Consider the following 16,489-nt stretch of genomic DNA (forward strand, 5'->3'; position numbering starts at 1 on the left):
ATCCAAAAGTTCATCCAGGGGAAATGTAGCTGCTTTGGTGTCTCCCTCTTGGTTTGTGGAGAAGAATTTGCTTAGTAGACTTCTGAGTGTAGCTGCGCAGGTGGAAGCTGGTCCTGATAATGTAAAGGGGACTTCAGGAAACTTACTGGTGTTGCCCGTGATGACCTTTGACCCTAGCACTAGGGAGGCAGAGGCAGGTGGGTCGGTGAATTACCTGCAAGTTCAAGGCCAGTTTGGTCTATGGAGTGAGTTTTAGGACAGCTAGAGCTACCTAGATTGAGACCCTATCAGAGAGAGAGAGAGACAGAGAGACAGAGAGACAGAGAGAGAGAGAGAGAGAGAGAGAGAGAGAGACAGAGAGACAGAGAGACAGAGACAGACAGAGACAGACACAGAGACAGACACAGAGACAGACACAGAGACAGAGACAGACACAGGCACAGAGAATAAAAGAAAAAGTAAGGTCATGTGTTTTATCTTAAGCAGGTTGGATCCTGGGCTTAGTTCTTGTCACATGGCTTCTCGATCCCGGACACAGCTCTTTTTCCTGTGGGACTTAAGTTCGTCACTGGTCAAGTAAGAAGAATGACTTCCTTAGGGGGTCTGTGTAACAGCAGACAAGAGGTGGGAAGGACCTCACTGTGGTGGTTGTCGGACTTTTTCAGGACTAGTCAACTCTCTCTTCTTCCAAAGAGTGTGTTTCACTTACAGGGACACTTTAAATGGCCTGGTTCCCCGGCATGGTGGTGCGTGTTTGCCCTCCCTGCCTGTGGAAAGTGGAGGATCAAGAGCTTAAGGTCAGCTTCTGAGAGACACAGGGAATCTGATGCAGAACATCCTGGGCTACATGAGGTGCTGAATAAAATAAAATAAAATAAAATAAAATAAAATAAAATACACAGAAGGTAGTCACAGGAAGGGCAAAATAGAATGCCTTTGGCTTTCTGTCAGCCAACCATGTGCTTGATGGTAGAAACCTTGATGGGCCGGCCTGTTTTATACAGAAGGGGCTTTCCTCTTTTAACTTGGAGTGAAATGTAAGAAAAACAAACAAACTAAATCAAAGGACACAGCCTATTCTTCAGGAACGTGTGTGTGTGTGTGTGGGGAAACATCACTTTCTAAAGCAGTGGTTCTCAACCCCTATGTCGAATGACCCTTTCGCATGGGTCACATATCAGATATCCTGTGTATCAGATATTTACAATTCACAGCAGTAGCGAAATTACAGTTATGAAGAAGCAATGAAATAATTTTAAGCTTTGATGTCACCACAGCAAGAGGAACTATATTAAAGGGCCACAGCATCAGGAAAGGTTGAGAACCACTGATAAAGAAACAGCCAGAGAAATGCCTCTGGAGTGCCATGGTCCCCAATCCCAATGCTTTGCTGAGTTTCACTTCACCCAGACTTTTCTCCCAGCATGTACTTAGCATCCATTTTGTCTCTAGAACCAGAGAAACAAAGGTCATCTCTCGTCTTTTGAGCCGTCTCCTTTCCCAGTTTCTTTTTTGTAGACCAACATCATAGTGGGTGAGAGCAATGTTTTCTTTGTTTTGCTTGTTTGTTTGTTGAGATAGGGATTCTCTGTAGAGCTCTGACTTTCCTGGGACTCACTCTGTAGACCAGGGTAGTCTTGAACTCAGAGATTTGCCTGCCTCTGCCTCCCAAGCCCCGTGATTAAGGGAGCGTGCCACCATTCCGGCTTGCGCTAAGAGCAACATGGAAATTCTGTGAATTATGCCAGTTTCCTCCCCTCAGTTTTTCTTATGTTTGAGATAACTCCCCAAACCCCATGCCTTTTACTACAGCCCTGGAGGGTCTGGCCTGGGTTACCTTTCCAAGTTTTACCACTTGTTTTGTTGTACTAGACACTCACTCGACTCCTAATTCAGGATCTTCGAGGTGTGTGTGTGTGTGTGTGTGTGTGTGTGTGTGTGTGTGTGTGTGTGTGAAGGATATGAGGTGGTTGGGTTGAGTTCCTCTCAATTCTCAAGTCAAAGCGCAGTCTTCTCCCTTGGCTTTTTCTACTTATTCTCTTTACCTCCTGTTCTTTTGTTTCCGACCTGTGCATTTTTTTCTTAATTTCTCTCACTCCATGGGCAACCATCACAAACTTTTTCAAGTGTTAGTTTCTGCTTCTTTGTGTTTTAGTAGAAGGTTGTTACATCCATCCATCCATCCATCCATCCATCCATCCATCCATCCATCCATAAATACACACACACACACACACACACACACACACACACACACACACCACACACACACACACAATTTGAAACAGTATCTTACTAAGTAGCTCTGACTGTTCTGGAACTTGCTATGTAGACCGGGCAGGACTTGCCCTCACAGACATCCACTTGCCTCTGTCTCCTTAGTGACAGGATTAAAGGCATGGGCCACCACTTCCAATCTTAGTTATATCTATGCTTTTCCCACACAGCCTCAGGACTTAGAGCCTTAAAAAACTCTTAAGGGTGTGTTCTACGTGCACTGCACATATTTTAACAACACACTCCGCCAGAGAAAAGGGACACCACAGAGAAAGGGATACCAGATTGTCTCTAATACCTCAATTTCAGAATGAGTGCTGCTTTGAATATCTCACACATCAAGGCCTCCCCACTGGGGTACACTTGCAGGCACAGGGCATGCAACATACGTTGTACCTTGCTAGCTCGAGTGGTGTCTGTTCAGATACCGCACTGGACTCAGAATTCTGTGTGCACAGATCCGCCAGTCTTAAATAGTTGTTCCCTGAACTGAGAATGGCCTTTCTGCTATCAATAAGGTCCCAGCTCGAATATCACTCACTCAGAGACACCTTCACAACCTTCTAACAATTCTGACAACTCTTTCTCCCAAGACTTTGCTACCCCATTTTTATGTAAGGTTATGATATCATAGCACCTTTCATAATTTAAAGTGGCCTTGTATTCCTATGTATTGTTTGCCTTCTGTCTACAATGGAAGTTGACACTGTCCTGCCCTATCACTAGACACCTAGCACAGTCCAAACATATGGTAGGCTGTCAGTTGCCAAATATTTGAAGCAATGAACAAATAGTATTGTGATGTCCATGTGTTTACATTTCTATAGTTAGAAAAGTGGTAAGCCAAAGGGAAGACGGACAAGGCTCTGAAGCCTAAGATTCAGAATGAAATCCTGCCTCAGGAAACAAATTAAAAAAGGTGGGGGAGGCCGTAACCAAAGGGCAGCAAAAGTCACTTCTCTTGGCTCAGTTCCTTAAGAGCCATTACTGTTCTTCAAAGCCCCACCTGTGTGGAGAGCTGCAAAGCCCCGACAAGCCAGCAGGAGGCGTTCAGAACCTACACTCTTTGGAAAGTAATTTCCTACATTTCCCAGCACGCCTTGCGCCTCTGCTCCACTTCCGGAGTCCTCGAGCAACATGGCGGCAGACGAGGAACCCGATTCCCCCACAGAAGCCCTTCAGACAGCTGCAGAAGAGGAGGAAACGAAAACATTTAAGGACCTGGTGAGAATGGGTGGTGCTGGTATTTATTTTGTGATGTTGGCGTTAGGCTCACCCAGGGTTTGGGTACTTTATATCCTAGCCTGTAGTGTATAGAAACACCTCGGGGCCTAACTCAGACTTTCCTCAGGCTGTTAGAAACTCGGGGTCTCTTCATGCTCCCTCGGGTGCATTTGCTTTGTAGGATGCTGCTGAGTCCCGAGAGCCCCCACTGATTTTCTCTCCAGTTAGTGTAGAGTCGTATGCTATGTAGGGTCACACGTGACCTCGTTACAAGAGGCAAGTTATTATGGTCTGTGCCTCACTTTATACACGTGTAAACTTGGGACATTAGTAGCTAGCCACTTGTCAGAACTGGTTCGACGCGTTAAATGAGATAGTACCGGTAGAGCAGTTGACACAGACCCCGGTGAATACAAATTGTCTCAAGGAGCTGTCCCATGGTGTTCATACAAAGCAGGTTCTGAGATGTACAGTTATATAAAGTGTAAAAGGCTACCTACATATCACCAGTAGGATGGCTCTGAAAAAGGCATTTAAAATGGAGGGAAGTGAGGATGTATTCTTTACTAAAGTATGGTTTTCTGGATTCAAAGGGTGTGACCGATGTACTGTGTGAAGCTTGTGACCAGTTGGGGTGGGCAAAGCCCACCAAGATCCAGATTGAAGCTATTCCTTTGGCCTTGCAAGGTAGGTTGGAATTAAATATACAGGCTAGTACAGAGCCAGTGTGACTCCATTTTTGTATCACTTTAAACAGCTGTTGCTGGCACATTTCAAGTGAAGTAGAGATATAATCTGTCCCTGGGTATGACTGGACTACTCGTGTTGTGTGTTAACACTGAGGAGACAGAGGCAGGAGGGTGGCTGCAAAACTTTGCCTCAAATAAATAAATACAGCCAGGTTGTGATGGTGGAACAAGCCTGTAACATTTGGGAGGTGGACACTGATGTTAATGAATGGAGGGATGACAGTTTTAACCTCCTAGAACACTCTGCTGTCTGAATTGGCATGGTAGATCCTGACTAGGTTATTAAGCTCTAAGAGATGGGAGTTAAGAATCCGTACGGCTGGGCGCGGTGGTGCACGCCTTTAATCCCAGTACTACATTGGCAGAGGCAGGCGGAGTTTGGGGCTAGCCTGGCCTACTAAGCAAGTTCTAGGACAGCCATGACATTTGTATGGGAAAACAGTATCTTGAAAAGCAAACAAACACACCCCCCCCCCCAACCAGAAAAAGTTCATTATACTTATCCTGTAGCTTCGAACACCCTTGGTCACGCCTTTCCTGAAGTTGTCATATTTTCATTTCAGCACAGTATTTTACTAGCCCGTCTCTTTAGCTACTGTTTCTTCCCTTTTGCTTTATAATAGTGATTCTATCATCATCCTCTTTTTCCTTATTCTAAAACAACTTGTACCTCCTGAGTTAGGATTTTCAGGTGTAAAACCAGGTGATGGTGGTGCACGCTTTTAATCCCAGCACTCAGGAGGGGTTAGCAGATTTCTAAATTTTAGGCTAGTCTGATCTACAGAGCGAGTTCCAGAATAGCCAGGACTACACAGAGAAGCCCTGTCTCCAAAAAAAAAAAAAAAAAAAAAAAAAAAAGGGCAAATAAACAGAAGAAGAATTTTCAAACTTGGGACATAACCCTCATAGATTGTAACTCTGATATGTATGCCCCTCAGGGGTGTGAACCAGGTGGGAATTCATCCTATGTCTGCATTGCCAGTGTGCATGCTTTTGTGGACGGGGAAGAGTGAGACTATGAAGATGCTCATGGGTCATGACTAGTTAGAGTAACCAGGGACATTTCATGACACCATTCTTTAGGACGAAGAGCTCAAGGCCTGCTGGTGTAAGTATATCCTGTTAGCTTGTAGCTGTCTGAACCCGAAGTTCTTTGTATGCAGAATCATTAACTTCCTCCCAGAATTGACTTTTCTATAGGTTTTATTTCCATTCCCCCCCCCGCCCCCCCGGAGCTGGGGACCGAACCCAGGGCCTTGCACTTCCTAGGCAAGGGCTCTACCACTGAGCTAAATCCCCAACCCCTCTATTTCCATTTTTTGCTTTTCAGTTTTCCATACTAAAATTGTCACCCACCACATTTCTTTCTTCTTTTTTTAAAGATTCCCCCCCAACACACACACAACACACAAACACACAAACACATGTGTGTGCGCGCACACATCAGATCCCATTATGGATGGTTGTGAGCCACCATGTGGTTGCTGGGATTTGAGCTCATGACCTCTGGAAGAGCAGTCAGTGCTCTTAACCACTGAGCCATCTCTCCAGCCCCCACTCACCACATTTCTTTCAACCAGTTTTTGTTTGCTTTTATGTTTGAGATGGGTCCTTGCTGTGCTGTCAAGGCTGGCTTGAAACTCCTAGGCCCAAGTGCTCCTCTTTGGCCTCCCACGTAGGTGGGACTACAGGTGGGGCTCTGTCACGTGCACTCACTGTTAGCTCCTTGCCTCGTCCAGGTCTTATTTTCCTGAAGAATAACATTACCTGTGAAATTCCCTGTTCATCAGAACGTATTGGGGGTTTCTGAGCTCCTCCCTGGCCTCATCCCGTCCCATATAATACCTTCCCATTCTCCCCTTCGTGCGGTTTCCTAGAGCCCCAGCCCTCTGTCCTCATGCAGGGGTAGCTGCTCTGTCTGTCTTTGCCTCCACATAGAACCTGTAGGTATCTGCTAGCCTGGCACCCCTTTATGTACTGGTTAGGTATTTCTAGGGTCTGCGTTAAGGCCCTTACCAGGTGAAGCATTGGTGTTGGTAAGATCGCTCAGCGGTTAAAGGCTCTTACTGCTAAAAGTCAGGACCTGAGTTTGATTTCTTGGATGCACATGGTGGAAGTAGAGAACTGATTCCTGCAGTCAGTCCTCGGACTTACCACAGTTACACATGGAAAACACATGTTGCAGTCAGTCCTCTGACTTACCACAGTTACACATGGAAAACACATGTTGCAGTCAGTCCTCTGACTTACCACAGTTACACATGGAAAACACATGTGCTTTTTAAAATTAGCTTTAAGCTAAACGTTTGGTTTTGTTTTTTGTTTCTCTGTGTAGACTTGGCTGTCCTTGAACTTAGAGATCTGCCTGTCTCTGCCTCCTGAGTACTGGGATTAAAGGCATGGGCCACCGCTGCCCAGCTTAAACATATTTTGTATTTGTCCTGTTATATTGAGTTTTAGCTTATCTAGGGCGGAGGACATGCCTTTTGCATTTATTCAGTTCACTAGGGAGATATGCCCAGCATTGGGTCAGTACAGAAAACTTTGAAGGAGCTCAGAGTGCATTTCTTTATATAAGAGGTTTTTTTTTCCTTTCAGGTCGTGATATTATTGGGTTGGCAGAAACGGGATCTGGAAAAACAGGTGCTTTTGCTTTGCCCATTCTGAATGCACTGCTGGAGACTCCCCAGCGTTTGTTTGCCCTGGTCCTCACCCCTACTCGAGAGTTGGCCTTTCAGATCTCTGAACAGTTCGAGGCCCTGGGGTCATCTATTGGAGTACAGTGTGGTAAGTGTCTAAGCAGGGCAGAGCCCTGAGTGCCATCGCAAGTGGGGAAGGAGAGCGGGAAGCACTGTTAGCACAGTGTTGACCTAAGGAGCTGGTGTTGTGGTTTAGCCTTGGAGTGGGTGGATACATCTAAGTAGAAATTTGATATTGGCTTTGAAGGTACCCAGTGAGAAAGTTCTGTGTTTGCTTTGTTTCTGCAGCTGTCATTGTTGGTGGAATTGATTCGATGTCTCAGTCACTAGCGTTGGCCAAAAAACCACATATAGTAATAGGTGAGTCACTGACACAGGTGAACACCACCATGACCAATGGGTTGGAGAAAAGCTTTCATGTTGGGTGGCACCTGGGGAGTGAGTGGACCTGTGACTCTGCTCAACTCTTCCGGGTCTTCACTGTTTACTGGGGAGTAGATCACTTCCTTACCCTTTCTCACCCTTGCTTGGTAGCTACTCCTGGCCGACTGATTGACCATTTGGAAAATACCAAAGGCTTCAACTTAAGAGCTCTTAAGTACTTGGTCATGGATGAAGCAGACCGGATACTGAACATGGATTTTGAGACAGAGGTGAGTTCTCTTTGTTTGTTTGTTTGTTCGTTTTTGAGACAGGGTCTTTCTGTAACAGCCCTGGCTGTCCTGGACCAGGCTGGCCTTGAACTCACAGAGGTCCACCTGTCTCTGTCTCCTGAGTGCCAGGATTAAAGGCATGCACCACCATGCCTGACCTCAAGGTGAGTTTGACAGCAGTCCTCCCTAGAGCTTCTCTGGTCCTCTTTGACACTGGTTTTGGTTCCTTGGGTACCTGTTTCTGTAGCGCACCGTGTCAGCCTTAGTGAGAACAGCAGCATGTCACTGGTTTTCTGTAGTCTTGGTGCGCCTCACCGTTAGAATGTGGCCCTGGCTGGCCTGAGCGGTGAGGCTGACCCTGCAGCTCCTTCACGTCTCCCTCTTGACATTGTTTATTTACCTGACTGATGTTTGTTTAGTTATTTATTTAGTCTTTTTTCTTAACTTAGCTTTTAATCGTTCTTTTCTTTGAATGGCATTTAAAAAGCGCAACATCTGGCCTAGTATCAAAATGTAAATATTCAGTAAATTCTAGCTGAGAATTTGGATTGCGTTTTAAGTCCTTAATCCTCTAGGGTTGGGTTTCTTAGTCCTGTCTCACTGCCAGGCGCCCGGTAACTGTGCAGAGACTCTGTAGACAGCTGGTCTGAATGACACTGGCATTCTTCTATCTGCTCCAGGTTGACAAGATCCTCAAAGTGATTCCCCGAGATCGGAAAACATTTCTCTTTTCTGCTACCATGACCAAGAAGGTGAGGTTTGCTTGGACTCCTGCTTTCTCTATAAGAATCGACAGACAAGCAAGGCCAGGGGAATCTGTTTCAGGCCAGGCTGGTCTATATGGTAAAACCCCACCCCCATAAAACCAAAAATAGAAAAAGGAATTGATATACAAGTATCCCAGCTATTTGGGAGGCTGAGGCAGGAGGATCACAAGTTTAAGGTCTGTGTGGACCACAAAGTACGTTCAAGGCCAGCCTGGGCACTTTTGTGAGACCCTGCCTCAAAGTAGGAAGTAAAACTAGTGTTGAGATGTGACTGATAGTAAAATCTGTCCTTGAACTTGGGGCAGGTCTTGGGTGTAATGTATAGCGCGCGCACACACACACACACACACACACACACACACACATACACCCCTATGTATTAGAATGATAGTGAAAACACAGGAAAGTAAGAACATTGAGTATTTAGGCTTGATGTACCATTCTGTTTTCTTTAGGTGCAAAAACTTCAGCGTGCAGCTCTCAAGAACCCTGTGAAGTGCGCTGTTTCCTCTAAGTACCAGACTGTTGAGAAACTGCAGCAGTATTACCTTTTCATTCCCTCTAAATTCAAGGTACAGTGTTGACTCTGTCATCGCTGCCATTCCTGTCCTCACCAAGCACCTGACCAGCCGAGGGCTGCACGTCCTGCCCCACTTACATTTATTGCAGATAAAGTGAATATGCCAGGAATCCGCGGCATTAAAGCCCAGGGGAAGCCCTGATATAATGGTGGAGTCTCTCCCCAGAACACCCCACCTGCGTCTGCTTAGTTCCTGGCTACTTCGGAAAGGCCTTGCTTGGTTGCTGAGCGCAGATCTTGTGTGTGACCTCGGGATGCATTGGGTGCTTGGTTCACAGAGTTGGCACAGAGCCAGCCAGGTTGGCGGTGCACGCCTGTCCCCAGTGCACGCCTGTCCCCAGTGCATGCCTGTCCCCAGCACTGGGAACCTGAAGTGAGAAGGTCACCGTAGGCTCAGTGCCAGCCTGGGCCTTACAGTAAGTTTGAGGCCAGTTTCGATTACATAGTGTGGTGGGACTGCCACACCTGCACAGATGAGGGCCACATGGAAATCAGGAAGTACAGGCACGGACATGCTGGGATGGGGACGGACATGCTGGGATGGGGTGGGCGGTGCCCTCTGACGGTTGCACCAAGAATGACCGGGAAAGTCAGCATGTTTGGTTTACTGTATGCACGAGTAGGTTTAGCTGTTCTCCGTACTGGGCCTCTGTCAGGGAGAGTCCTGGTTCTGCACATCCTGGAGGAGGAACCTATGCTTGACGTTTTCTCACGCTGTCTCCACCTGCACACTGATGGGTGTCTGGGCCTGACCACAGGGCGCGTGCACTTCCCATGGCTCTGAGGTATTGGAGTCCTTCATGGCCATTTCATGTCTGTCAGTAGCAGCTCAGGACTTTAATCTGCTCCTTCCACTGTCACTCAGGGATAGCTCCAATCCCCACAGAGACCTCGTCCAAAAACCTGGGAGCAGCAGGGAAGAAGTAGAAAGCTCAAAGCTTGTGGTTTGCATGACTGAGACAGTCCAACAGACGCGGTCTCTCCCACATATTGCTAGGTCTCCAAGCCTTCTTCAGGCCCGTTACGTACCTTGTTTTGTGATTTAGGACACCTACCTGGTTTATATTCTCAATGAGCTGGCCGGCAACTCCTTCATGATATTCTGTAGCACCTGTAACAACACTCAGAGAACAGCATTGCTGCTTCGCAATCTCGGGTTCACGGCCATCCCCCTCCATGGGCAGATGAGTCAGGTAAGAGTTCTTTACAGGGGGCTGGGGATTTAGCTCAGTGGTAGAGCGCTTACCTAGGAAGCGCAAGGCCCTGGGTTCGGTCCCCAGCTCCGAAAAAAAGAACCAAAAAAAAAAAAAAAAAAAAGAGTTCTTTACAGGAACTGCGGGGACAAGGACTGCAAATCCTGTGTCGGTAGACGTGTGCAGCAGGGGCGGCACAGAGCCCATTGCGCCCCTGGCCTATGGCACCCATGCTTATCGCACAGCCCTGGTCTTAGTGCTTTGGTGCATTGCGTTGAATGCTTACTTCCTCACCGTTAGGCAGCAAGTGGATGACTGGAGTAGGTCAGAGATGGGCCTGCTGAGATGGCTCAGTTGATAAAGTGCTTTATGTGCAAACCTGAGGACCCAAGGCTGTGTGCGGTGACAGCCAACTTAGCCTAACCCATGAGCTTCAGGTCAGTGAGCTGGAACTGTAGAAAGTTGTGACATCTCTCTATCCTCACGAAAGGTCTCAAAAAGATCGCCCCAACACTGAGAGTGTCCTCTGGGCTCTACACGCATCTTCATGTTGGTCTTAAGCATTTTTTGTTGTTTCCATACTTGTTTTGACTATGAAACCCCAGCCTGGACTTAGAAGGGAAAAAGTATAAAAAACAAAAATAAATTTCTTGTTGTGTTTGTTTTGTCTGTTTTCCATGTCCTGTATGTAAGGATTCTTTCATTTTTCCGAATTAAAGTTTCTCATTTCTTTTCCTCTTCTCAGAGCAAGCGCCTTGGATCCCTTAATAAGTTTAAAGCTAAGGCGAGGTCCATTCTCCTAGCGACTGATGTGGCCAGCAGAGGTCTGGACATACCCCATGTGGATGTAGTAGTCAATTTTGACATTCCGACTCATTCTAAGGTGAGTTCTCCTGTTGCCTGGACTTCCTAGTTCCCAAGTTCACTTGCTAAGGAATGTGCTTTTGTTGTTTGTTTTTCCTTAGTTGTAATGCAGTGCTTTACCCTCTATTATTCAGTATCAAAGAGTGAAAAGTGGTGGGTGGAGCTCATTTGCGAATACCTACCTGCCTGGCACACATCAGGCTCTGGGTGTGAGCTGTAGCACCGAGTTAACTGGAGTGGTAGCACAGGTCGGTAATCCTTGCACTCAAGGGGTAGAAGTAGGAAGATTAGGACTTCAAGGTCGACCTCAGAGACAGGAAATGCGAGGCTAGCCTGGGCTACATGAGACCCGGTCTCAAAAGCAGCAACTGAGAAAGCTCTTGACTGCTTTATTCTCACCGTTTGCACATGCCTGTTTACAGCATTAGCCGGTGTGAGTGTGAAGACACCCAGAGAGAACTACTGGACACGGGGCAAACACAGCAGATGCTGACCACGCCAGTCCCCTTCTTTATAAACACAGCTTCTGCCGCTTAGGGTCTCAGCACTTCTCAGTCTTGGCACTGTGTTAGCATTTGGACTGGTGGATTCTTTGTCTTGGGCATTGTTTGTGTATAATGTGCTTAGCATTCCTTGAGTCTACTAGACAGTATCTCACGCTCTTCTAGTTGTGACAACCAAAAATGTTCTAGGCATTACCAAATGTCCCTAGGAGAGGCAGGATCTAGTGGACCTTTGTTTCACTTAGTCTTTATTGAGTTCTTAAGGATAAGTTGCTATTCCTTTTCATATTCACAGCAACTTTTAAGATTGTGCATTTATGGGGTTGGGGATTTAGCTCAGTGGTAGAGCGCTTACCTAGGAAGCACAAGGTCCTGGGTTCGGTCCCCAGCTCCGAAAAAAAGAACCAAAAAAAAAAAAAAAAAAAGATTGTGCATTCATTTCTAGCCCTGGTCTATAAATAGGAACTAAAGGTCAGAGACCAGAGACATGGTGATGTGCAGATAATTGTGTAGGACCCCTAGATCCAGTGTCTTGTCTGTCTGTCTGTCCTTTTTCTTTCTTTTTAGATTTATTTATTCATGTATTTTATGTGCATGAGTGTTCTGTCTTCATACACACCTGAAGAGGGAATCAGATCTCATTATAGGTGGTTGTTGTGAGCAACCACATGGTTGCTAGGAATTGAACTCAGGGCCTCTGAAAGATCAGTCAGGTACTCTTAACCCCTGAGCCATCTCTCCAGCTGATTCAGTGATGTCATAACCCTGTAGATGAGTATTGTCGGTTTGTCTTTGTATAAGAGAAAGCAAGCATTAGATGAATTTTGTGCTATGAGAATGTTTAAAAAAAAAAAAAAAAGAACCCAGGCGTGGTGATATTGAACGCCCTTAGTTCCAGTATTTAGGAGGTAGAGACAAGTGGATTTCTGTGAGTTCAGGGCCAGCCTGGTCTACAAAGCAAGTTCCAGGACAGCCAGGACTGTTACACAGAGAAACCCTGTCATAATCAAACAAACAAGTAAATTTCTCCAAAAGTTTCCTAGACCATATCCTTCATGTTCCAAAGGCATATGTTTTCTTCGAGAGGTTTGCAGTAGGGCTTTGCACACTTCTCTTCTTAGCTCTGATGAGGATTTATTTACCTTTCATGTTCCAGGATTATATCCATCGAGTAGGACGAACTGCGAGAGCTGGGCGCTCTGGGAAGGCCATTACCTTTGTAACACAGTGAGTAAATCAGCACCGGACTGAGCAGCAGAGACTGGCACCTCTACCCCACGCAGTGCTGGTTATATAGACTCTCCTGGCTCGTGTGTGCGTGCACGTGTGTGTGTGTGTGTGTGTGTGTGTGTGTGTGTGTGTGCGTCTGTGTATGTGTGTGCACGCCTGTGTCTGTGCACATCCTTGTGTGCTTCTTCAGGCTTCCTCATTAAGCACTTTACCAGCTGGTTACCACTTCCCCAACCCTGGTTTTTTTCTTTTTTTTCGGAGCTGGGGACCAAACCCAGGGCCTTGCGCTTCCTAGGCAAGCGCTCTACCACTGAGCTAAATCCCCAACCCCTCAACCCTGGTTTTTATACGTCATGTCATGTCATACAGAAGCACAGTGGCACTGCTGGTTCTTTTTTTTTTTTTTTCCGGAGCTGGGGACCGAACCCAGGGCCTTGCACTTGCTAGGCAAGGCACTGCTGGTTCTTAAAGTTCTAAACTGGGAGCAGTGACCTTTTCCTTAATTCTGATGGGCTAGAATAACCATATCTGACTTTTATGTGTATGGGTGTTTGGCCTGCATGTCTGTCTGTGTCCCATGTGCGTGTCTTGTGCCTGCAGAGGCTAGACGAGGTCAGATCCCGGGGCCTGGAGTTAGAGGCAGTTATGAACTGCCTTTTGGGTGTTGGGAATGGAACTGGGATCCTCTAGAAGAACAGTCAGTGCTCTCAAGCAGCAAGCCGTCTCTCCAGGCCCATTTTAAAAGTTTGTTCTTTGCCAATTTCACACATGTATACAATGTGTCTTGGTCACATTCCCCCCAAACATGCCCTCTCCCCTCTTGTCCTCTTCTTCTTTCTGTAATCCACCACATCTAATTAGTGCCGCTGTGTGTGATTGAATGTGGGATACCTAGGGTGTCCTGTGAGTAAATCACACTGTGGGTAATTTCCCAACTCTCCAGGCACAAAGGTTGTATTTCTCCCTGTGTTTTGAGAAGGACTCATGTTCAGCACTGAACTGGCCCATATTCTGTCATGTGATACCATGGCACTAGCCAGCAGGAGGTGCTGGCATTAGCAGCTCAGCAAAGCCACGCAATTTTCCTTCCTCAGGTATGATGTGGAACTCTTCCAGCGCATCGAGCACCTAATTGGGAAGAAACTGCCTGTCTTTCCAACGCAGGATGAGGAGGTCATGATGCTCACAGAGCGTGTGAGCGAAGCCCAGAGATTTGCCCGAATGGTACGCTGCAGCTGCTCTCAGCAACCTTTGTGTTCTTACCAGGGCCTCATCGTACACTTGGTGTTCTGTCCAGAGTCTAGGCTGGCCACATACGTGCTCCTCCACTGCTGATGTGTCATAGCCCACCCCACCCCCCAAAAGGCAGAAGAGTAGCTGTGGTTGCAGTGAGCTCGGGCGTTCTGCCTCTCCTCTCAGAGCCAGCTGCTGACCTGTATGCGTTTGCCTTGGATACCTCCGTGTACTCTGAACACCAGACAGGCTTACGTGAAGCACGAGTCTAGTAGGGCAATGTCAGCTGCCTCAGAGGAGACTCTAGAGGAGACCCTGGAAGTGTGTGTCCTTCCTGGGGAGAACTCTGAGGTGTGGGAACTTTGCCTTTGTTGGTTTTTGAATAACTGAAATACAGACTTCTGTGGTTTTCTGCCCACATGGAATTTATGTGTGAGTTTTTGTTTATAAAATTGCTATCTGTGGTGGGATTGAAAGGTAGATGTCACCTGAAGAGTGGCAGACAGCTGTCCCTTGACCTGTGTGTGCTCACACACAGAAATGGACATGATGCGCATGCACACAGTGCTGCCTGTAGTTAGGATAATGGCATATACCTGTGATCACTTTTGAAGCTGAGGGGGGATCACTGAGAGTTTGAGGCCAGATCTGTGCCTGGGGAAAGATTTCACAAGGTGTAGATGGATTAAAATAGCAGAAGGGGTGAGCCAGGCCCTAGGGGACCACTGAGAGAGCATCACTAAATTTTGTTTTTGTTTTAGCCACAGTTAGAACTTACCTAATTATATGTGACTGTCATTTTTGTGTTTCACCAAATAGAAATCCATGGGGTTTTTTTTTCCCCCAGTTTTACCCTCCTGTTTATCATGTGACATTTTTGCAATTAGATTTTTGAGGCAAGGTTTTGCTGTGTAGTTCAGGCTGGTCTTGAACTCATGTCCAGCCTCTTGCTTCTCTTTCAAGTGCTGGGATTGCAGCTGTGCACCACCATGACAGCACATGTAATCATTCTTTGATGGTTATGTCACATGCATGTAACATGCCTTACGTTGATGAAGGTTTTACTCCACTTTAACTAGGGCTATGCTGAGTATCCTAGTATGTGTACCTTGGCTTATTTCCTTAAAAGAAGCTTCTAGAGGTGAAATTGACCAAGGAGTACATATGCAGTCAGTGTTTGAATTTGTACAGAATGCCTGACCCCTAGGAAAGCTATAGCATGTCATGTGACCACATCTGTGCCAGTTGCCTCATTTTCATGCTTTGATCTCTGTATGAGGTCAGTGTTTCTGTTCCTGTCTTTTAGAGTTGATTCTTAGCCTTTTCAGGTATCCTCTGACCAGAAGAGGGGGTGAAGGAGGTGGGGGGAACGCTCTTAACTCAGGTTCAATCACATCCTGTTTGCTGCCTTGCAGGAGTTAAGGGAACATGGAGAAAAGAAGAAACGCAAGCGAGAGGACCCAGGAGATGATGATGATACCGAGGGCGCTATTGGTGTGAGGAACAAGGTGGCTGGGGGGAAAATGAAGAAGCGGAAAGGCCGCTAACGGCTTTAGAAAGACTTGTGCTTGCCAGCTGTAAAGAGAGGTGGAAGACGGCAGTGAGCCCCCTGGAGTAGAGTTGAGATTCTGTCCAGGATGCTCGGCCATCTGGGAGCTTGTTCTCTCTGAGGATCGGAGTGTCGTTGCAGTGGGACATCTTTCAGTGTTGACACAGGACTGACCGCTCTTCAGCTGCACCTCTCTCCGCCTTCCCACCTGTAAGGCCAGGCCTGGCTGTAAGGAGCATCGTCTGCAGTCCACTGTGAAGCTTGTACACAGTGGCTGTCAGCCACCTTATCTCAGCCTGATGTACATCAATAATTACTATTTTTAAAGATGTATTTTTATTATCTGTGTGTCTGTGTGTGTATGCACTTATGCAAGTATCCAGGTATGACATGGTCAGAGGAGTTGGCTTCCCCTGGAGCTGGAGTTACAGACGGTTTTGAGTCAGCAATGTGGATGATTGAGAATCAGATTCAGGGCTGGAGGGATGGCTCAGCGGTTAAGAGCACTGACTACTCTTCCAGAGGTCCTGAGTTCAATCCCAGCAACCACATGGTGGCTCACAACCATCTGTAATGGGATCTGATGCCCGCTTCTGGTGTGTCTGAAGACAGCTACAGTGTACTCAGATATGTAAAATAAATAAATCTTGAAGAATCAAATTCAGGTCCTCTAGAAGAGGATTCTTTGGAGACCTTGCTAATTAATTAAAGGCTTTGTGTCTCCTGCTGACAGATGGCAGCTTAATTGGTTGTCTTTAATTGAATTAAGACATTAATTAACATGTTTAAGAAAACCAAGATGATGGATAGCTTTGAAAGAGAAGTCCTGTTTAGCAGAAGTTGCATTTCTGTTTGGTGCAGCTGCATAGGGCTTCAGAGCCCCGAATGCGTTTGTTTTCCTGGTTCCTTGGGCTAAACGGGTATCTAGGAAACTTCTAGTGCTGGGATTATGGATGTGTGCACTATGC

At 46.6% G+C, this 16,489-nt stretch overlaps 1 protein-coding gene across 1 annotated transcript; it reads left to right on the forward strand.

The window, feature by feature from the left end:
• Positions 1 to 3,402: 3,402 nt before the first annotated feature.
• Ddx47 (DEAD-box helicase 47) lies at positions 3,403 to 15,863 on the forward strand. The gene is made up of 12 exons (NM_001015005.2): positions 3,403 to 3,501; positions 4,095 to 4,188; positions 6,849 to 7,037; positions 7,238 to 7,309; positions 7,484 to 7,602; positions 8,283 to 8,354; positions 8,825 to 8,941; positions 9,996 to 10,142; positions 10,888 to 11,025; positions 12,666 to 12,736; positions 13,834 to 13,963; positions 15,388 to 15,863. The coding sequence occupies exons 1-12, from the start codon at positions 3,415 to 3,417 to the stop codon at positions 15,517 to 15,519; spliced, it is 1,368 nt and encodes a 455-aa protein (NP_001015005.2). The 5' UTR covers positions 3,403 to 3,414; the 3' UTR covers positions 15,520 to 15,863.
• The last annotated feature ends 626 nt before the right edge of the window (positions 15,864 to 16,489 follow it).

The sequence above is a fragment of the Rattus norvegicus genome, chromosome 4, assembly GCF_036323735.1.
Source record: "Rattus norvegicus strain BN/NHsdMcwi chromosome 4, GRCr8, whole genome shotgun sequence".
Classification (NCBI taxonomy): Eukaryota; Metazoa; Chordata; class Mammalia; order Rodentia; family Muridae; genus Rattus; species Rattus norvegicus.